At 34.4% G+C, this 24,167-nt stretch overlaps 1 protein-coding gene across 1 annotated transcript in view; it reads right to left on the bottom strand.

Moving 5' to 3' along the window:
- The window catches only part of TOPBP1 (DNA topoisomerase II binding protein 1), a 45,786-nt gene that overhangs the window by 16,133 nt on the left and 5,486 nt on the right, over positions 1-24,167 (bottom strand). The window contains exons 6-20 of the mRNA XM_015823079.1: positions 23,167-23,358; positions 20,348-20,517; positions 17,230-17,393; positions 16,297-16,529; positions 15,355-15,650; positions 13,901-14,073; positions 13,411-13,622; positions 12,186-12,484; positions 10,192-10,365; positions 7,012-7,121; positions 5,763-5,886; positions 2,613-2,756; positions 2,004-2,088; positions 490-682; positions 146-369 (exon numbers count right to left, since the gene is read on the bottom strand). Of these exons, the coding sequence (XP_015678565.1) occupies positions 146-369; positions 490-682; positions 2,004-2,088; positions 2,613-2,756; positions 5,763-5,886; positions 7,012-7,121; positions 10,192-10,365; positions 12,186-12,484; positions 13,411-13,622; positions 13,901-14,073; positions 15,355-15,650; positions 16,297-16,529; positions 17,230-17,393; positions 20,348-20,517; positions 23,167-23,358 (2,793 nt within the window). The remainder of the gene's footprint in view (positions 1-145; positions 370-489; positions 683-2,003; positions 2,089-2,612; positions 2,757-5,762; positions 5,887-7,011; positions 7,122-10,191; positions 10,366-12,185; positions 12,485-13,410; positions 13,623-13,900; positions 14,074-15,354; positions 15,651-16,296; positions 16,530-17,229; positions 17,394-20,347; positions 20,518-23,166; positions 23,359-24,167) is intronic.

Below are 24,167 nucleotides of genomic sequence, written 5' to 3'. Positions count from 1 at the left end.
ATTCAGCCCAGATATCTTCCATGTCACAAATAAAAAATGACGGCTAAAATGTGCAAAAGATTTAACTACGTACAGATTCTCGTGTGATAATGAAATTGCAACTCAAATGCTGAAATGCCATTCTGCCATTTATGCTGCAACTTACCCATTTCAACAATTTCTGTATCACTTACAGACTTTCTAAGTGAAAGTTCTCCTGGGGTCACTGCAGTAGTTTGAACTTGTTCTGAATACTGTGAAGGACTGTTAGGCCACTGCAAGTTACTGGCAAGCCTTGCTCTCTCCTCTCTTGCCGTAGGGTCATCCCAAATTATCTGTTCATTCTGGGATGGCTCAGTATTGACATCAGTTGCTCCATGACGTGACTGCCTGAGACATGAAGATATGCAGCAAGTGTTAGGAAAAAATGAGGACATAACTTAAGCTGTTCTGAGCAGTTTTCCTAAGATTACAGCCCTGAAATCTTAAGACATTCTGGCTAGTAGCTACCTTAAAGCTTCCAAGATTCTACTGCGGCCATTACGAACAGAACGGGGTCCATCTGGAGTTGTTGGAGAATTCTCAAAACCATTCCTAGATAAGGAGTTCCTTTGTCCTTGCAACTTTGCTAATGATGTGGCAGTCATGATTTCTTGCAGTTGCTTCTGAAAGTTTTCCCTCATTTCCAATGTCTGTGTTAAAACTTACATATAAAAGAAGAATCAATAAAGAAACTATTACAATCAAAACACATCTGTGGCTTAATAAATACTGTAAATAATAATAATAACAATAATGTTTGAAGTGATCTTGGAAGCCATCTAGTCCAACCCCCTGCTCAGGCAGGAAACCCTATACCATTTCAGACAAATGGCTATCCAGTCTCTTTTTAAAAACTTTCAGTGTTGGAGCATTCACCGCTTCTGGAGGCAGGTTGTTCCACTTCCACTGGTTAATTGTTCTAACTGTCAGGAAATTTCTCCTTAGTTCTAGGTTGTTTCTTTCTTTGATTAGTTTCCATCCGTTGCTTCTTGTCCTGCCTTCAGGTGCTTTGGAGAATAGCTTGACTCCCTCTTCTTTTGTGGATACCCCTGAGATATTGGAACACTGCTATCATGTCCCCCCTCGTCCTTCTCTTCGTTAAACTAGACATGCCCAATTCCAGCAACCATTCCTTATATGTTTTAGTCTCTAGTCCCGTAATCATCTTTGTTGCTCTTCTCTGTACTCTTTCTAGAGTCTCAACATCTTTTTTACATCATGGTGACCAAAACTGGATGCAGTATTCCAAGTGTGGCCTTATCAAGGTGTTATAAACTGGTATTAACATTTCACATGATCTTAATTCTATCCCTCTGTTAATGCAGCCTAACACTCTGTTGGCTTTTTTGGCAGCTGCAGAAGGCTGCTGGCTCATATTTAAGTGATTGTCCACTAGGATTCTGAGATCCCTCTCACAGTTACTACTATTGAGCAAGGTACCTACTATACTTGTGCATTTGGTTTTTCTTGTCTAAATGTAGAACCTTACTTTTTTCACCATTGAATTTCATTTTGTTAGATAGCGCCCAATGTTCAAATCTGTCAAGATCTTTCTCTATCTTAAGCCTATCTGCTGGAACATTGACTATTCCTGCCAGCTTGGTGTCATCTGCAAATTTGATGAATTCCCCATCTATCTCCTCCAAATCATTGATGAAGATGTTGAAGAGCACTGGGCCCAGAACAGAGTCCTGGGGCACCCCACTACACACTTCCCTCCATGTAGATGCGGTTCCATTGAGGACCACATGGTGAGTATGGCCAGTCAGCCAGCTATGAATCCATCTGGTGGTGATGCTGTCTAACCCACATTTTTCTATCTTATCAAGTAGTAGGTTGTGGTCTACTTTATCATATAATAAAAGCTATAACAGATCCCTTTTTATGTCACACTTTTCCCATTCCACATTCTAAAACATTTCAAAACTCAATGAAAAATTCTAAAATACCTAGTGATGGGGGCCAAATACACAAAAGGTTACCTCCTTTTGGTTCATGCTCCTTTTGTCCAACCTCATTTATCTGATCAACAATAACTTTTTTTGTATCATCATCCAGTGAATTATTCTGAAATAATTGAATAACAAAACAAATTAGTATTAAAAAAAACTATATAAAAAGGCATGGATAAAACCTCAAATAAAACACAATATAGGCATCACAAATATTGAAATAGAAACAGGTTTTTTATAGAACTACAGCAAAGTGAGTGTGTGTATGTGTGTGTATACACATAACTTCTAACTTAAAAACAGATTATAGACTAGTAATATATGTTTACCAGCTCCAGGATTTAGAAACATTTTATTTGCTCAACCCTAGTTAGGATGATAGAGCTTGAACCCAAAATGTTCTGTATGCAAAGCATTGCTGAAGTATAAAATTTTAAACTATTTAAAAATTAAGATTAATTTTAATAATAATATTCTGATTACTTCTGTTATACTATAGCAAGCAACGTTCTTAAAGTTTAATATGGTATTTTAGAACTAATATGAGTGAAAACAAATCAGAAAACCATTATTGTTATTTATACATACAGATTAATATTAGCAAACGGAATGGAAGAATAGACTGAACAAAAAACATACTTTGTTGTTTTTCCCGTCTTTTCCAACAGTGTCAAGCCTTTGTGAGAACCTGTCATCTTCCACACCACTAATATTCAAACTCATTTTAGGATTATATGTATGAGGATAAAGAGATTCAGCTAATCGTTTGTATTCTTGTGCACTCTGGGAAGAAAGTAAAGGTCAGTTAAAAAGAGATTAATGCCACCACTTTTGAAAAATGCATAAATGAATGTTAATATTAATAATTTTTTTCTTCTTTCCTGCCTAATAGATAATAAACAAAAGATTACTTTGTTTCCCAATGGAAAGCCCCAGTAAAGATGAATTACTTAGTGACCTAGATAATTACCAATCAAAGCTCATTTCATCAGATGCATGAGATTAGAAAAAATAAGAGGCAGCCCAAAAATGTTGAAATGCAAGAAGAAACAATTTATTTCAGTTCTGATCTCATCTTTCCAATTTTATCTTTTGGAGGAAGGAAAGTAAGCAAAAGTAAAAAAATATTAAGACCTTAATTTTGCGACATCATCATCTCCATTATACTATTGCTACTGTTGCTGCCACCGCAGCTACTGCTGAACAAGGAACACGGAATTCCTTCATTTAAATACAGAAGATAAACTGTTTCCAGTGCAGGTAATTTAAGTCACTATTCTGCAATTCCAACCCAAGTGAAACTTTTTTTTTTTTTACTTCTGTCACGTTTAAGGTCTCAGATTAATCAGTGGCTTCTCACAATTCCCACCATTATGAACCTTGCTCCTTTACCTTTTCTGAAACTCACAGCTATCATATTATAAGATGTCTAGAATAAAAGTAAAACAAGTAACAAAATACTTGGAATTGGGATGGGCAAATTATGGCCTTTTCTTTAAAAGGGACATAAAAATAAGCAGACATATAAAGAAGTCGTACTGTATGGCTCTTTAAAACAAAGAACAGTGAAAAAGAGATTTTTTTCCCCCCTTTGGAAGTGACAACATGTGGCTTCTGGCCTAATTTTATCTGTGCAAATTATACCCTTCCCTAGCAGTCCACTGATTAGAGAAGAAGAGGACGGAAAAAAAAGATGTGCTGGGGAATTAGAATGAGATCTTAGATCATTTTTGCTTCACTTGCTTCTCTATTAGTAAAGATTCAACTAGACTCCAGTCCCTGAGATATTTTTGCAATAGATTTATTTTTAAAATATTAATTTAAACAAGTGTGTACTACCCTTCAAAACCAAGTTTTTGTACTGTATAATACTCAAAGACAAAACATCCTTTGATTCAGAAACTTCATTTCTCACTTAACAGCATCTATTTTTATCTTTTTAGAACAGTGTTTCATTAGATATATTAGGAGAACAGCAACAAAGCAAAGGTTGTGTGCAAAGTATTTACCTGGAAATCCCCAAACACCATAACATTTACTATAAATAGCAATTGCACTGAATAATAGAAAAATCTACAGAATTTAGGATTTATTCTGACAAACAATAGTTGCTTATCAGATGATGGAGTATAAAAGTAAAAAATAACAGGGCTCTGTGAAAGTCTATATCTCTTTCCTTAAGGAAGTAAGAAAACGTTACAGCAAATTAAAGAATGTCACATAAATCTTAACTTTCCACATATACATGATAACATTTTATACACAATGGGGCTAAAAATATATTTCTGCAAGAAGAGAATATAGAGAAACTGTTCAGAGGACCTTTTTCTCCTGAGCCAGATTAAAAAAACATTGTATTTTTATATTCATAGTCTGCAACTGCAATGCAGCATGTATAAAACATATGCCTAGTTCAGAAATACATGCAAATTACACACAAAATGTCAGCTATCTTATTTTATATTCAATTTTTTTAAAGACTTCTCTGATCTGGCAGAACTTTGCAGATGAAAGTATTTCCAAAACCATCCCTTTCCTGCTTGCAGTCTTTCCTCTGAACCTCAAGTGCATACTCTGCAAACCTTCTATAGTAGAAGGAGAAGGAGGCAAATAATAAACTGAGATAAAACCATATCTCTTATCTCTATCCTTTCTGCTAATAAAAACCTCAATTTAACTTTTCATCAACTTGTTCTCAAGAAACCTTCTTAGGTTCCTACCTGCCTGGACAATTTCTTTTTAGGGAAGTGATGGAAAAAATGGTTGCACTGTAATTCTAGAGGGTCTTTCTTCAGGGCTGGTCCCAATTGGTGTTAACAGTGAGCAAGAGATCCAGTCCACAGCCACTTCTTTGTGGTATGCTGGGGGCTTGGTTTTCTCTCTCTCTCTCTCTCGTCTCCTTTTTAACATCAATCTGAAACCATTGAATGGGTTCATCCAGTATCATGGGATGAGGTATCATTAATATGCTAATTTAAGTCAACTTTACATCTCCATCTATGGTGACCCAAGTGATGCTGCAGCTGCTCTCTTGCAGTGCTCAGAGGCTATGGGTGTCTACATAACTGTGGATTCAAAAGATCTGGGAGTTTATCATCTTTAATTCTGGATGGGGTTGCACTGGGGGGTTCTCTTAGACTCACAACACCTGCTCGAAGGGCAGTTGGCATTTGTGGCCAGGAGAGTCTTTGCACAACTTCATATTCTGTCACAGTTGAGCCCATTCCTGCATTGTGAGGCCCTGCATGCAGTCACCCATGCCCTGTTCACCTTTCAGTTGGATTACTGCAACATGCTCTACATGGGGCTACCCTTGAAGAGTATTCAGAAGTTATAACTGGTACAGAATGCAGTGGCACGGAAGTTCTAGAGGCCCTTCCCCTTGCTGTTATGTCACCTGCACTAGTTGCCAATTTGCTTCCAGGTCCGATTCAAGGTGTTGGTCATTACTTTTAAAGCCCTTTATAGTATGGGTTCAGGTATCTGAAGAGCTGTCTCACCCAATGGGATTAGCCATCCCACTCATGCCAAAGGAAGAGGCCAACTGCCGATCTTGTCTGCCAAAGAATTTCAGAGTCTAAAAGCGCCTCTGAAAGAAGATCCCCATGCTGCCCATCCTCTTGGTTTAATCTTTAATTTTAACTGCTCTGTATTACCTTTTTACTATATTTAGGCTGCCCAGAGTTGCTGTATCGGTGAGATAGAAAGCATAAAATTTAATAATTAATAATAAATAAACAAAATAAAGATTTTCTTCACTTTAGCATCAGAAAGAAAGGCTATCCCTACCTCCAAGAGCCAATGCTCTGAAACAATGTATATGCCTCTTTCTTTAGCAGATTTGTATTCCCGGCTGTTATCATTCTGCCTTCCTTGGTAGATGAAATGTGTTACAGTTTCATCAAAACACCACCTAGAATAAATGCACACAATCAATATTTGTTAAATAATTGCTAATTCAGAAGGAGAGAATTAATGTGCACATAGCAGAATTCACCTAGATAGTGAATATTTCTGTTATAATAAATTTGGCTATTACCTATTTACATCTATTGAAAGTTTTTAAAATAATATTCTGATGCATGTAGAAAAAAAATCCATACACTCCTTAACAATTCAAATTCTTATTTCCTGCCCTGTATGTTTAAGCAGAGTGGATATTCTCCAAATCACATATACAAAAGAAGCATACATTTTTTGTATGAGAGGCAAAGACAGTTCTGAAAGCCCATAAGATCCCAGTGTGGTATGGTTTGCTATTTTTATTGTTACTTTAGTCTGGGTTGCCAGACTTTTATTGTTTGTATATTTTGTAAGCCAACAAGAGAGGAAGATTACAATAAATTTAAATAAATTCTAGATATTTTTTTAGGACCACTGTTCAAGGAGGATCTAATGTAAAATTGAATGTAATTCCATAATATGAAAAAATGTTAGTATTTGATTAGTATACTAATATTAATGTATATTCAGCAATATTATAAAATATTATATAATTCCAATATTTTCATGTTTAATTTTCTTCACCATCATTAAAGATTATGTAAAATGAATTACAATATCATATAGTCCATTTGAACTTCTAGAGCTATTAAAATTTAAATCTATAGTCATTCTAACAATGACTATATTGCTATTTATTTAGCTTACAGCTGCATGTAGCAATGTTTCAATATCTCAGGGGTTGCCATAAAGAAGAGGGAGTCAAGCTATTCTCCAAAGCACCTGAAGGCAAGACAAGAAGCAACGGATGGAAACTAACCAAAGAGAGAAGGAACCTAGAACTAAGGAGACATTTCCTGACAGTTAGAACAATTAATCAGTGGAACAACCTGCCTCCAGAAGCTGGACATTTTTAAAAAGAGACTGGACAGCCATTTGTCTGAAATGGTATAGGGTTTCCTGCCTGAGCAGGGGGTTGGACTAGATGAACTCCAAGATACCTTCCAACTATATTGTTGTTGTTGTTGTTGTTGTTGTTGTTGTTGTTATTATTATTATTATTATTATTATTATTATTATTATTATTATTATATACCTGTAATCAGCTCCAAGAGATGCAGCAATAGCATTTAATTCACTCTGCTTTTTACTCAGCTTTTTACTCACACAGATGACAACATTCACTAAAGGTTTTGATTCTTCTTCCTGTTCAAGTTAGGAAAAATATTTGAACATTTGAGTTTTCAACATTTCAAGTTTCCAGCATTCAATTGTTTACACAACTCTGTATTTTAAAAAGTTAATATTTAAAGGAAGTAAAGGGGAGATTCATTTAATTATTTCTTTCAATAAAATAGCTCCATTGTGCTAAGTCAGAGGTAGGCAACCTTGGCTCTTTTATGACTTGTGGACTTCAACTCCCAGAATTCTGGGAGTTGAAGTCCATGAGTCATAAAAGAGCCAAGGTTGCCTACCCCTGTGTTAAGTTTAAAAAAAGGTATCTCCAAACAAAAATGGCACTGCTAGCTATTACAACACTGCCCTCAGACGAACTGTATGGCATCATTAGAGGAAGAATAACATTCAAGTCTTGTACCAGTGGTATCACTTACTCTATCACTTACTCTAAATTCTTCTTTTAGGTGACAGAGGAAACCCCTCCTGAGGAAGGCTACTCTTAAGAAGGCTAGCAGTGAAATGAACCGGACCATCAGAACGGAAAGGTTTCATTCCTAAATTACTCATCAAAATGTAAAATCGTATACTATCTGGTTCACATATACTTTTTTTCAAAATGTCCAGACTCAAGAGCATCCTCCACTAATTTTCAGAATTCCTATCAAGAACTGCCTTGTTTTTCATAATTAAGCTAATTTCAATACTACAGGTATAATTAAGGCTAAAAAAACACCCTTAGTTTTATTTTTAAACGTCCTTGCAAAGTGATATTATATCATCAGATCACGGAAGCATACATAATGGTTGCCCACTCAGTTCATATAATGATGTAGGGCAGGTTTTTAAAAAACCTGCCCTACATGACTCAATGATTGTAATGATCCAAAGGTGTGAAAATTTACACTTCTCCAACACACTTTCAGAAATATGTCCAAAAATGTGGAATTATGAAAGCTGAAGCTCAAGCAGGCCAGCACAAAGTTAAGAAAGCCTTCATAACACTAATTATATTTTTCTTCTCCCAGTTCAGATATGCTTACTTCTGAGATTTCCAGTGAAGATATGGCAAATTGAAAATAGTTCTGCAAAAGCAGAGCTGATAACCACAGCAAAAACTAAGGAACCGGTGAGTAGAATCCTCTCCAAATAATAAAAGGATGGGAGATCACCCATACAATATGTCCTCCAGACAGTTGCTCCTCGTAAGACTACAGAATAGTGATTTTCCATGATTTCTGAGTACTGGAAGACAATGGAATCAGCCATTTTGCTCATACCTGTGGCAGAGCCTTTTAAAGGACACTAAGTTCACAAATCTCATTTTCTAATTCTCTTCAAAAATTGCCCATTAGTTATTCTAAACCTATATGAGCCATTCTAGGTAAACCAGACAGGATAGACAACTAGATGAGCTATTTTATTGTAAAGCTGCATTCACAGACTTGTAGGGCTGAAAGCACAAAATTTCCCACTGCCAATTTTAACTGTTTGACCCCTTAGGGTGGGTCCTTCCTAAGCAGCTGACCATTGAGCCATTGGGGATCCTTCTCTTGTCTGATTGTGTCCCAGGCAGCACCCCTTTCCCGTCTTCCCCAAGGTCACTTCCCATATTCCAAGTTTAAATTAGAGACAATTCACAATGACAGGTTTAAGAACTCCAAACAAAAGAAAAATTGATTACAAGCTTATAACTTAAAGTACTGGCTCCCAACCTTTTCTATACCCCGCATCCCTAGAACGCTTCTGATATACTTTCGCAACCCTTACAAAAGTTCGAAATAACGGCAACGAATTATGCATATACACTATAATTTTGAAAAACCAAGTTTTTGCACCCCATGGAATATCATATCACAGCCCCAGTTGGGAACCCCTGACTTAAAGGGTTTGAAGTAAAGAGCAAAAAGCTAAATAAGATTTTGATCTAAGAAAGTTATAAATGGATTAAGGAGCCAGATAAATTTGGAAGACTTTTACTATAAGATTTTGGAACTAATTATAAAAAAACTTGAGGGGAAACAATTTATTTTGATTATACTGGCAATTGCAAGTCATAACAAAAGATAGGTGATGATTTAGAAATTAGGCACTAGAGGGGAGATTTTAAGCAGAAAAAAATATGAAATCTGATGTCGATTAACACTAGGATTTACAGAGTGAAATTGAAAATTATGAAATCCAAACTATTAAAAAAACTTTGAAGAATGAAGCCAAAAATTAATAACTACAATAGCAACACTATCAATAACAATGTTTGCTTCTATGAATATATATATGTAAAAGAATGAGATAATGAAGGAAAGACATATGTGGAACAATGTTTATCTGATAAGATAAAATAAAGATGACAGGACAAGAGAATGATTTTAAATGATTTGCTTTACTGGATATATAAAAGAAAGAGTCTGAAGTTTAAAAAAATTAAAATACAAATAATAGGAACCACAAATGAGAAACCAAGAGAATGACTTGGAAAAAATTCTTATTAGATTTACAAGAGGCTTGTTAAAGCCTTGAAGATATCTGTGTGATGGGATAAAGAAGAATTGAAATCAAATCTTATAACAATATTTGACTGAATTAAAGATTAAGACTGCTAGAAGTATTGTAAAATTAGGATTTGTGAACTTCTTTGTTTAAAAATATTTGTTGCAATTTTCCAGTAATCCTTTATAGATTTTTTGCTGATCTGGGGATTCAAAGGCTAATATCTTATGGATTTGTTTATGTATAAGGGATGATATATGAGATGAAGATATATTTGTGTAACCTTGTAGGGTTTGAAGAGTAATAATTTGCTTTTCTATTTGTTTTAATGAAGGTTTGAATCACTTCTTTATATATTTCTTTTTTTATGTATTATAGCCTATTTATTTATTCTTTCTTTCCATTCTCTTTCTCCAAGTTTAGTTTTTATTAATATTTAATAGTGTAATGAAAATTCTTAATAAAATATAATATATATATATATATATATATAATTATATTATATACTTCCACAATAAAATGAATGCCACTTCAGGAGATAACAATTTGCCAAGAACATTTCCACTAACTGACTGCATATCTATATCATGAAACTAAATGCTAAGCTCACCCTTTGCCAACCTGGAGCTTTTAGCTGCGGACTGGCAGTGAGAGCAATGGTTTGACGTGCGCTGTTGGCCAAAGCTAGTTTTAAGTTCCTGCCAATGACTTCTGAAAGAGGAGTACTTAGATTTGTGTTTCCCTGATTAGGACCACCTGGAGTTTCCAAAGCTGCCAAAGCATCCTAGAGGATAGGAATAATAATAAAAAAGCATTAATGATTGTATTTTCAAAATGTTTCTCATAAACTAATCTAATAAATAAAAGTTTTGTTTTATTCTTCTAATTATGTAAAATATCCAATCAAGTCATATCACAGAAGCTTTTATATTATAAGATTTAACAAAGGTTAGTTTTTATCCAGACCAAAATAAAATCTGTTAAGTTTTATTGACAAACTAAGCTACCTACAAGAATAAGGAAAGTCATCATTCAATTTAGAACAAGAGCTCCTATTAAGTTATAAGCCCTCAAGGATATTGAAAAATTATGTAATTGCTTCAAAATAGGTAAATATTATCAAATTATTCTAATTTCCTACATCATAAATTGTGATGAAATGTACTCAATTACAGTAGAGAGCTATTGGTTGTCCTCAAATTATGATCACAACAGAGCCCAAAATTTCTGTTGCTAAGCAAGATAATTGTTAAGTGAGTTTCACCCCATTTTACAATCTTTCTTGCTACAGTTGTTAGGTGGATCATTGCAGTTGTTAAGTTAGTAACACAATTGTTAAGTTAATCTGGCTTCCCCATTGACTTTGCTTATCAGAGGGTCACAAAAGGTGATCACATAACCCCGGGACACTGCAACCATCATAAATACATGCCAGTTGCCAAGCGTCCGAAGTTTGATCATGTGACCATGGAGATACTGCAACTGTTGTTAAGTGTGAAAAGTGGTCATAAACCACTTTTTTAGTGCCGTTATAACTCTGAACAGTCACTAAACGAATGCTTAAATTAAGAACATGGCATGAAGTAGCCACAGCTGCTTAAAAGCTCAACATGGCTGTTTCAAGGCATTTCTGACTTCTGTTGATACTAGAGAAATGATGGAACTTATGCTAGGGTTTATGTAAAATTCTGCATACCATTAGTGTTCTGGTGATGATTTATAATATTGAATGTATAATTAAAATGTGATTTGAGGCAATAGTTGATGGACATTTTTATAAAATAAACTGATAAAAAAACTATGATCATTATTTTTGCAACAAGAAAAATAGATTGAATTAAAGACAGATTTTGTTAGAATACATTCAATTAAAATTCATTCTTAATTTCATTAAGAAATCTAATGATTTCAAATAGAAATTGCAAAATAATTGAAATGTTTCACTATAGCACTTCAAAGCCAGTGAGGTCCAGAGAATTTACCAACTTCCCAGGTATAAACAAATTAGTTGACTGGAAGTTAAGAGAAGACTGGGATTCATCACATCATTTACTACATACTCATTTCTGGAAGCAATGAATTAAGTATATGAAACAAGGGAGCACAAATTTTGGATCAACCCCATTTGGAGCTTTTCTAACATAAAAGGAAAGCATAAAAGTTGAAGTACAAATGAAACAAACTTTCTTGCCAGAGGGAGGAGAAAAGCAAATCAGTTATATAGCCCTTGCCAGTATGCTAAATTGAAGAATATATTCTAATTCTGCTCATAACCAACAAACACACACACTTTAGAACATATTATTAATTTTCTATATAAAGGACAACTTTTATCAACTCTTATGTACAACATGATCACATCAATGTCATGTTATAATACAAACTTGAAAAATAAACTACCCATATTATAAAATATTCATTCAAGTAAAATAAATAACTACAGATATAAAAAGTAACCTAATATTAAAACTAAGCATTTGCTTTGAAATTAAAAGCAAAATTAGAACTAACAAATTCATACTTATTGATAGTTACATCATAACAGCCACAGTTAACTATTTTCTCAAATATTTACAACATGAACAAGATTTTCAAAGTATTTACCTTGACATCAAAAGAAGGTTTAAAGAGTTTGTCTTTAGATAAAAATTTAGATGGTGTGTCCAGATGCAGAGATGGTTCCTTCTGTACTACTTTGCTTCCAATTGGAGGGCTAGGATTTTTACCAATATGTTGTGAAATAACACTTTGGAAAGCTTTACTTTGGAAACGATTCACATCCAGGGGTGTCACTGTTGTTATCTTTCCAGTTTCAAGGACACTACTTGGATGATCAGGTGTATTTGAAGATGCAGTACTTGTCTCCATTTCTTCTGTAGAATTTGTAAGGTTCTTTTGTTTATCTTAAAAAAAATTAAAGCATAATTTAAAAATATTTTTACTATGTATTTCATATTTCATTACAATAAATAATAAGACAAAAATGTTGTATTCTATGCTACAATTTGCAGTGATCCTTAATAAAAATTACCTTGGTTGTTCTTTATTATGTTCAGTAAATATAACAAAATAAATGATAGAGTTGTAAGTTCGCCCTTTCAATTTTAAAAGTGAATACTATGTTCCCAGAGTGCTAAAAAGACATATTCTTTAGCTAATACATTTTTATAACATGCTAGTATACCAACATATTGTTTCATCAATGGTAGCAAATATTATACAATCTATATAATTATAAACAGAAAATTCAAATGGGACAGGCAAGTCAAGAATGAAATCACTGCTTCATGGCAGGTAACAACCTTTAAATGTTTGCATGATTATGTTTATCTCCAGTTCCACCTTTGAGTAAACTAATCGAGGCATCCTGTTGTAAAAAGCATTGGATTAAAGGGCCAAATGTCATTCAACTGCAACACTTATTGAATGACTTTGAGCATTTAGGAACAATGTGACAGATTTAAAGTGGTATATCACTGTATTTATTTCACGAGTGAGGAAAGAACACTGGTGAAAATTGTGCAGAGTGGCACCAGGGAGATGTCTCATACATGTTTATTGTGTGGAGCCAAAACATACAAATGATACTTCTATCAAAAGAGAAAGAATGGCCAACTGCATTTTTTCCAAGACTCTTCCAATTATTAATAGCATCCTGATCTAGTGCAACATCAGTGCAATCTAGCAATCAAAAATATTTACATGTTATTTTTCTTTAAAATGTAATGCTTATGGATGGGGTGTCTGAGGGAATATATGAATGCTTCTATTGTTTACATAGATATGCACTACTCAGCACACACACAGATGCAGCTCCATTCCAACTAACCTTTGTTGCCTATATTCTCAATCAGGAATTTGCTTTCAGCAGCCTTTTTTCCCATCCTAGCGGACTCCAATAGCCAAGCCATAGTAACGGCAGGAAGATTCCACTTCTTTGCTGCTTCATATTTAGAACCATCTGGCTCTTTTAGCACCAGATGAGTGCTGACAAGCATTCCTTTCTTTGGGTTGGCTCTTCTCACAAAGAATTCCTGAACTCTAAAAAGACATTTAAAAATTCTTTTTTCCATAAGTATCAATATTATTCTTAAAAAGAAAAAACTAGCAAAGAATGTTTTATCTTCTGAAAAAGACCTTAACTAATTTTTGCAAAAATAAATACAAGACCATGAACAATCTTTTTTAATAGTTTGATAGTAATATATATTACTAGCCTTTTTGGAAAAGCATATACATTTTCTTCTTTTTCTTTTAATATGACAGAGGTTTAATATTATAGGGTGCCAGAACATTTTAAAAAGTAATGGTGTACAGACCTTGCCCCAAGCTGACTTGCCAAATATATTAAAAATTCTCTCTCTGCTCCACTAAACTGACTGAAAGACAACACACAATGCTGTAATGGGGTGGCTCCTTCCTTCATTGGCACTGGGATGAAAAGTGGACTTGATTGAGGATCTATCAGGGTCCGTTGTTCTATACACATCACCTTAGATAATGACACAAGAAGACATTAAACTTAGAAAAGCTTTCAACTATAGTAATACAAGAGTCTGACACAATAAAGGATCAAATGGCATACAAATGGCACACAACAATGCTTTCTTAAACTCTTATTTTTAAATACAAATGATATTGCAAATATTTTATGAATTAAAGTTAGCATTATATTAAATTTTGTGTCTTCAAATCAGTGCTGATTCCTGGTAACTCTCTAAACAAGTCCCAGCAGTTGTCTTGGCAACATTTTCAAAAGTAAATTCCAGGGCTAAGAGAGAATGACTGGCCCAAAGTTACCAAGTGAAAGTAGAATTTAGTCTCCTAGATTCTACCCCAGTGATGGCGAACCTTTTAGAGACCGAGTGCCCAAACTGCAACCCAAAACCCACTTATTTATCGCTGGGTGCCAGGTGGGCGTGGCCTACTGGATGGGCGTTGCTATGGTGATCATGGCAGATTGGGTGGGTGTGGCCAAGGTGGGCGTGATCACCTCAATGTTGCTCATGGGGAGGGACGCCTGTGGGGCCTGGGCAGGGTTGGGGGAGATCCAGGGAGTCTCTGGCAGGTGGGACGGTGGGCAGGAGGCTCGTCCTGAGGGGTGAGGCGAGGCAAGGCGAGGCAGGGTGGGGGTGCCATTGTCACAGGGCAAGGTGAGGCAGGGGCCGGGACGGCTGCTGCCTGACACCATCGGCCCCTGCACACAGAGGCCAGCGAGCACATGGGTGCTGGGATGCATCCAGCCATGTGGGACCTCGGCGAGTTAGCGGGCGGCTGGTTGAAGAGAGATGGTTGCCATCTCCAGGGCATGGTGCGCATGCCCACAGAGAGGGCTCTGAGTGCCGCCTCTGGCACGCGTGCCATAGGTTCGCCACCACTGTTCTACCCTGTACCTCCTAACTACTACATCAAAGTGGCTCTCTAAAGTTAATTTTAGTTCTAATGACTGACACAAACTGAGGCATTAAAACTGATAAAATTGTTGTAGCTATTTTATTCAAATACCCAATAATTTATTAACAGTGTTCTATTGGTGTTTGGGGCTTAATGTGTGAATATTTGTATTATCTTTTGCTATAGAACCTCAATGATTAAGGTAGAAAGAATAAAATCAGACCATAATTGGATACAAATCCTAATTTAGCCTATATATAATTTGGAGGTATATTATTCTTCAAAAGTAATTTTAAAATATCAATAATACTTCCATTGCCTATTGTTTTTTTATTTGCTTAATATACGTTTGAAACATTATTTTTCATCTTATTCTTACCAGCCATGTGTTTGTAACCACATCTCCTACAGTTGATGTGACCTTATTTCCCAGAAGAGGAACCACAGCATAATCAGCAATTACTTTATTTTCCTGGAACAGAACCTTCCCAGCATTCTCTTCAATCAGAGCTCTTATGCAAGATTCATCTTCTTTGCCAAAACCAAGAATGAGAAACTTCCTTCCACTGAATAAGGCTCCTTCAACAACTGAAGAAGACTCTGCCAAGGAACTAACAGTGACCTCTTTTCCATCTTGAAATACAGTGTGATCAATATTGTGGTCATCAAAATGAGCTAGAAGATAAATAAAATGTTAATTTTCTTTTTTTAGTAAATTAGTGAAGTATTCTGGAAGAATTTATGGCACATTTTGTATATTGACAGATGGTTAAACATTCATCTATGTAAGAAATCTATTACCTCTGGGAATTGACAAATCAATTGGTTTGAATACATCATTTAATTTTTAGAAATGTAGGAGCTCTGTAATAAGAGATGGGAATGGAAGAAACAAAACCTAGTAGGTAGTAAGGAAAAAGTTCCATATAAGAAAAAACTAATAACATGGTCCAAGAAGCAAGATGATAGATGATAATTACACAAAAAAGATGGCAGGCTGTAAATTAAATCCTTGAAGAGCAGTAGGTATGGTTATCAAAATACAAAAGGAAAAAATAGAGTACAAGAAATAGAAAACATTTAAGGACAATTAGGGCAGTTGTACATAGACTATGAGCTACTAATAGAAAGAGGACAAGTGTAAGTATAACTATCATGCATATGTACCTAAGAAGAAATCAAAGAGAACAGATAATGGTGGAGTATATTTGATGGTTAATGAACATAAAAAAGATTATCTATTTATTCTGTCTGTCTGTCTGCCTGCCTGCATGCCTGCTTCCCTGTCCATCTCCCTGCTTTTCATGGACTAGTACCTTACCTACTTTGGAATCATGAGTAACATACTGAGATAGCAAATCTTCATCGGTATCTGCAGCTGTCACAGTATTCACATGTTCTTTCTTCAACATGTTATTTTTGGGGGAGATGAAAGGTGGTTCAGAAGATGGAGTATTCACTTGTTGATAACTTGCAGGGGCATATTGCTCTTCAGGTATTAAATAACCTTTTCTAAAGCATTCCAAAAGCCATTGTACTGTCACAGCATGTGGCCTGTTATTGAAAAAATTATGAATTATACCATGTAGGAAAAGGGTTCTATAACTCCTATGAAACCAAAGCAAAGTTTCTAAACATCATAAGAACACACAACACAAAGTTGTGTCTAAACAATTTTTTTGCATTGTTAACTGTGTGCATTTAAGGCAGTAATTTTCCCAGGGAAAATATTTGTATCACGACATTATAATCATAATCTATATTTCTGTACTTAACGTTTGTACAGAAATTACCAGATGCTTACAGCTCTGGAGATCACAGTTGTGAAGAATCAATCCATTAATTCTTTTAATTTTTTCAAATCCATTTTTCTATATATTTTTTTAATAAAGTTGAACAAATGTTTGATTCAGAGCTCTGACAGCAATTTGATCAAATCTCAAAATTGATTTTTCACATTGTATTGGGAAAATGAATTGAAACAATTCACCATTTTTCTCAAATCAAATTCACTTTTTGAGTTCAACTGAATCAATGTGGTAGTCTAATTCAAATATACTGAATTGCTTTAAAGACACAAACTGAAGATTCAAATATTCCACAATCCACATAGCCTTGGTTTTAAATATTTCATTGCAGAACGGATTTTTTTAATTAATAAATATCGTCACTACTTTTGAGAAAATGATAAAAATATTTACCAATATTTTAATTTTAAAAAATGCCAGTAAAATGTAAAACTAGTTATCAATACCTCCGTTCTGTCTTCTTCAAAAATTGTTTTAATTCATCATCACAATCTCCCACAATAACATGTGTCACATCTTCATTTAGTTGATTAAAACGAACAGCACCACCAGAGTTAATCAGCTTTTTCATTTTATCTAATTTTCTGGTACTAAAGCCACAAAGATAAATCTAAAAGAAAAGCAGAAAAATATCTGAAGTAAAATAGGAACACTAATTTAAGACAGATTAGATACTCCATATTCAATAGAAAAGAGTAACTCAGGGATGAACTATGGAGTCCTTGGTTGTTTGCTTGCAAAGGTCAAAACCATGGCTATCCCAGACAGAACATAATTTACACAAAAGCCAAAGAATTACTAGAGGACAAAGAAACTTTCATCTCAGTAAACACAATCCATTACAAAAAACTGGACATCCCCTCAAACGTCCAGGAACACTATAATCAAGAAAGGTCAAATCAAGCGGTGGATGAAATCCTCCTGAGCTTCTATGGACACCCAAAAATAGAAGCCTGACATATCTCTTTGTCTAACTGTATCATTACCAAATACCCCGACATACAACGTAGCCAAAGAACTTACAAAGGAATTTGGGCATTGCACAGAAGGAATTGGATATTCTATCAACTCCGCACTACACTACCTCCAGATAATATAGGATAAAAAAATTATGGTTTCATTCGATGTCACAGATTCAGAACTAACCAGAGAGTCATGACAGTAGTATTGCATAACACACCCAAGTAGCCAAATTCACTAAGACCGAAATACCAGAATCATGAATGCTATCAATCTCCTCGTCACTGCCTACTTTCAATTTGATGGCCAAATATACCAACAAATCAGAGGAACACCCATGAGGATGCATAGCAGAGACCATAACACAGCATCTAAAAACTATAGTAGTCACACACATAAAACTAGAAGTATGTAACATAATAAAAAAGAAACACTAGAGATGTAACAAAAAAAATAAATTAACATATTTAAAGGATAACATTCACAAGGAAACATGAAAACAATATCCCATTATCATTTCTGAATATCCTTTTCATCAAACAGCAGAAAGAAACAGCAAATTAGAAACACAAGTCTATCAAAAAACACACAGTAAGCAAGTGCTCCATTACCAAAATAACAACATAACCTCACAAGAACATTATTCTGATGAATATAACATATTGCAACAACCTACACATCAGAAAAAGGAAACAGACCACCTATAAAACATCTTCCCATGCAACTTTTTAGAATGCCTGATCATTCTACATACCGTAGCACATCCAATACAAGCTAAGGAAAAGATAACCTGGCATGGCTGCTTATGGCATGAGAAAGTTAAGGTTAATATAGATTTTAAGAATCACTTTGTTAGTCTTGCCATCCTGAGAGTTTGGAACAGATAAAAAGTAAGAATGTATCTGATAGTTCCTCTATGGTTATCACGGAAAGCCTTTTACAGAAGAGAAATGACAGTTAAATCCACTGCTTTGATCAGAGATAAAATATTCTTTCTACATGACCACTTTTGAACTTTTTACTTGATAAAGAAAAAAATGGATTCGGATTTTGAGATTTGATGACTAGATTAGTTATGGTTATAGAAATATTGGATATTGTTGAAGTTTAATAGGTATACACTTTATGTTCTTATCTATTTATTGAAATTTAAAGTCAAAGATGTTGTATTATAAACATTTGATTTAAGAAATATGTGGAATTATTCTTATGATGCATTTATGGATTATATGTTTTATTTAGAATTAAAAATTATGATATTATATATTGATCTTATTGTTTGTTTGGGATGTATCTTTCATATTTAAATTTTTATTTGTTGTTAATTTGAAACAAAAAAAGTACTTTATCATAAGAATCCATACTGAAGAGGGTTGGAAGTAACTTTTTTCTGTTATTTTTGGTTTTTGTGTGTGTTATTTTTTAAATATTCCATGCTGTCCCCCCTTTTTGGTGTAATTTTGTATTTTAAGTTTTACTTTTGAAAATCAACAAAATCTATTATATAAAGGATAACACTACTATATATCTCAGAAACAACCAACAGACTATTACAACTACACAGCATCACCTTAGAACATAAACCAATTAAACCCCTCCGAATCAACTTAAGCAAACCAAAAGAACAAAACTAACCCAAGAACAAAAAACAAAACAAAACAGGAGTCATAACAGAATATAAGGACTGTAATAGCCATTAAATAGAACAGGCATAACACTAGCAGAATGCATCCATGAACACCAACTAGCAGTCTTAAGACACGAGAAAAACTCATTCATTACCTGTAATCAAGATTTGAACAATACCCTAATTCAGAAACTCGCAAGAAAACCATGCCCCCATCAACACTGGCAGGGCAAGCTATTACACATAATCACCATGTATGAGTTATGTGGCCCTATAAATTTATCAAATAATAAACAAATGGGGAGCAAACCTCACACTCACTAACACTGGATGTCACCCAGTAAGGTAATGAAGCGTCTGCAAGCAAACAACCAAACTCAGAGAGCACTGACTCCACGTCCTTTCATCATTCAAATTTTATCTATAGCATTTTGGTATTGTTCATAGTTTTTTTTTCTTTCATTCAATCATATGTTTTTCAAAAGTGATTTGTCACTGTCTCCTTCCTATGGCTGAGAGAAAGTGACTGGTTCAAGGTAATCCAGGAGAGAATATAACTCAGTCTCCCATTTCTATCCTGATTCTATAACCACTATACTACACTGGCTGTCATAGTTCATTACTATTTACTAAATATTATTCTGGTACTAGCACAACACAGTATTCAGCATTTCTTCAGTATGTTCCTACTATTAATCCTTTTTAGTCTGCTATATTATCAATGAGATATTACAATAAAATATGTTATTTACATGGAAAAAGTAAATAATTTAACACAGTTTGTAATTAATGGCTTTTGCCTTCTTTTTTCAGTCAGAGGTGCAATAATAATGGACAACTGCTTTTAACCCATTATTCAGAGACGAAACATCAGATTCTGCTTAGTTACATTCATGAACAATATAATCCCACAAATTCTAAAGATCTATAGAATTATCTGGGTAATTTTACAATTGAACATGCACTATTAAACATACTCGGCATCCATCCAGTAAATCCTCACGTGCTTGCAAAGAACTAATATTCAAGTTGTTCAGATCATCAGGTGGAGGATCCAGTCTGCTATTCAAAACAGAACTACATGATGTCTCATTAATGTCATTTAGGTTGATATTTGAAATATGACTAACATCAGAAAGTGTTCGACCTTTAAAAAAAAATTAGATGAAGAAGTTATTTACGAATGATTATGAAAAATTGCATCAATATATCAACTAAAACTTTCTCATTTCACAGAAGATCAAGCAAGAGTAAAAATCATACTGGACATTAGTTAATTTTCATTTTCCATTAATTTCTTCCTTCTGTTATGCTATGTACAACATAGTTTACTATCAATGCATGAAAAGAATGCTTGGTATTTTCTAATGCTTACAAAGTAATGACTTATTCATTATTCAAGACACATTATTTCAGGTTATGAATATTATTTTTAGGAAATACTCAGAAAGGAAATAGCAAGACACTGAAAGAGGAAAAATTATGGATTTACTTTATTCAAGATAGCTTATATTAAACCTATTTTTATTTATTTCCTTAACAACAATCCTTAATAGTTTGCCTGGGAAAGAAACTGACTCAAAGGCACCTTATGGTTTCCACGGCCTCCCCAGGTTTAATCCAACAACTCTTATATTACATTAGTCCTCATGAAGAGATAGAATGTCATGCATAGAATTTCACTGTAATGATTTCATATATTGTAATAAACATATTTTGTAAGGCACGTTTTTCATAGTTCTACAAGTAATTTCCTTCACTGAAAAGATATTAGCCATTTAACTTATCTTCAATAAAAACTCCCCCCCCCCATTGGTTTTGATAGAATTGTGGCCAGAGTAGTGATACTATTTTATATATTGATGTAAATAGCTTGTAACTCTGCAAATGTTAGCTGAACTTCAATTTACAGCAACCGCAATCAATGTAATCGCCCGGAGTCACAAAGGTGAGATGGATGATATAGAAATTTGATCAATAAAAAGTAAATAAAATAAAATAAAAATAAAATCAAAGAAAAAAAGATACTGATAAATGTAGTTCAATCATAGCTACAGAGTCAAGTAACTCATCTTGCTATTTACTAGAGTTCTTCAAATCTTTTGAAAGATGCCCTTTGCAATTTATAGGAGCATGTCTAAAACGGAATAGGACAACTTGCTGCAGCCAACTCACAACCAAATTGACATGGTCAACTCAACAAGGTCAATTCACCATGGCCAACTCATCACAGCCAACTGACCGCGGGACAATTCACCATGGCCAACTCACTACAGGATAACTCGCTGCAGGACAATTCAACTATTCAATTTAATCATTTAAAATAATTTTTAAAATATTTTAATTTTTGTCATTTGACATTACATTTTGTCCCTTCTTTGGCATCCTTTCTTTAATGATTCTATTCCACTATTTTTTCGATATTAGTGTAATTCTTGTCCCATGGCATGTTGTCCTACGGCGAGTTGTCCTACGGCGAGTTGTTCCATGGCGAGTGGCTGTGGCAAATTGGCCGCTGCAAGTTGTTGTAGACTCTGTCTAAAGCACCTCTTTTCAAATCAATAAAATAATTTTATCTCTTTGGGGGCTCATATGGGTGCAAAACTGTTGCTTTATTGATTTGAAGAGGTTTCCAAATGCATTTCCACCTCTTTCTTAAAGATCATGCACAGCCTTATTTATTTATTTATTTATTTGTTTGTTTGCCGCCCATATCACTTAGCGGTAACTTTAGTGGCTTATAATCAATAAAAGCAACTATATGAAACATTAAAACAATAAATAGAAACAGTAAATTAACTTAAAATTAATAAAGATGGGAAGGGAGCAAGATGCACATGGGGAGGAGGTGGAGTCTTATTTTAGCCCATTAGCCATATCCAGAATGATATACCCCCATTGGGACCTCAGGTCCATCGGCAGACTTGGGTCTTCGGGTCCTTTTAAAAGACCATGCATCCAAAGCTATTTGGTCTTACCATGGTTCAACTTATTATACTGTATGAATTATTATATGCTGATATCAGTATATAATTATATTTTTATAATTATTTTTATAGCAAAACTATCATACCTTATGCTTTTTGTAAGTACTCAACGCTCATCAAGGAGGACTGAACATGCTCAGTAGCCACAGAAAATTGCAGTTTGGGAGATGAAAAGTGGACAGAATATTTTGATAAGGGAGTGGCTAAAAAGATGACTTGAGGTACAATACAGGTAGTTAACTTATGACCACAATTTCTGTTGTTAACTAAGGCAGTTTTTAAGTGAGGCCAATTTCATGACTCTGTTTACCATGGTTGTTAAGTGGATCACTTGCAGCTGTTAATAACACAGTTAAGCAAATCTGGCTTTGCTGTTGACTTTGCTTGTCAGAAAGTCAGAAAGGTGATCACATGATCCCATGACACTGCAACTGTCACAAATACATGCCAAGCACCTGAAATTTGATCACATGACTGCGGGAATACTGCAAAGGTTACAAACCAGTGAGTACTGGTTGCAAATCATTTCTTCCAGTGTCATTGTAACTTTGAATGGTTGCTAAATGAATGGTTATATATCAAAGATTTCCTGTACTTGGTTAGAAGATTCATTTCTTCTACTTAAAAATGTAACAAAAATAATCTGAACATAGCATCCCAAAGTAAACAGCCATAATAGAATCCAGACCTTCCAAATATTTATGGGCTAGTATTTTCCTAAAAACAAAAAAAATGCTGCAATCTTAAGTCAGTTAATAATTATACAATCTAGATCATATAGGAAATCTGTCCCTTTATGTATTACTTACTGTCTGTCTGGTTAGCTTGATTTGGTTGGGTCTGGTTAGGAGTTGAAGTGCTTGGTGCATTATCTTGCTTTGTGCTAGGAACTATCAAATACATTGATTCATCCTGGCAAAATCCCTTTTCAATGCTGTCAAAAAACCACTGCATGGATATACAATGAACATTCCACCTTTTTGCACATTCATATTTCTGGCCTTTCCCAAGAAAAGACAAAATAATAAATAATACATGTTACATTTCTTCTGAAGCATGTAAACTGCATGAGCATATGAAATATACGGAGCAAGCTTTGTAAAGATTTTCTAGACATTTTCTTAAATAAATGCACCAAATCTCTTTGTCCCAATTGGTTCTTTGTTCTGTAACTATCTACAGTACAACACTATGGCAGGCAGTTTGGAATAAAGAAAGACTCCTTACTCTAAAACTTCCAACTGTACTTATTAGCTAAAATGCCAGAGATCCTATTCTATTTATATTTAAAAATCAACTTTAAAAAATGCACCCACAAACTTATTTTTTGGACTACAATGAAATATAAGGTGCTTACATTTTCCTTTTATAAATGACTCCTTAGCTATATATTGGCATTGGAACAATATAGCTGTGTCTGAGCTTTTTTGCACATGCAATTAAATATAATTAGATCATCACAATGGCAATATATTACTAACAAAAAGAGGTCTTATACTGCAACATCAGTGGCTGAATAATGCTAGGTATTGCTAGTACAGAATGCCTCTCTACTAAGCCCTACCTGCTCATTAATAAAATATCATGAAGTAAAAACCAATGAGGCTCAACATTATTTTCTATTTGGTTTTACATTTTATCCACTTAAACACAAAAATTGAAACATGTCCATGAAATCACCTTGCAATGAATTTGATTCAGTAAATAGGAAAAAAAAGGATTGGATCCACAAATTACTCCCACTGATAGGAAAATCGCCTGTATGAATTTGCTCTCTGAACACTCCCAGCAACATAAAGAAGAATCTTAT

Source organism: Protobothrops mucrosquamatus, unplaced genomic scaffold (assembly GCF_001527695.2).
Source record: "Protobothrops mucrosquamatus isolate PMUCROS unplaced genomic scaffold, P.Mucros_1.0 scaffold_177, whole genome shotgun sequence".
Classification (NCBI taxonomy): domain Eukaryota; kingdom Metazoa; phylum Chordata; class Lepidosauria; order Squamata; family Viperidae; genus Protobothrops; species Protobothrops mucrosquamatus.
Note: the sequence above shows the minus strand (reverse complement) of the source record. Positions and strands in the feature narration are given on the sequence as shown.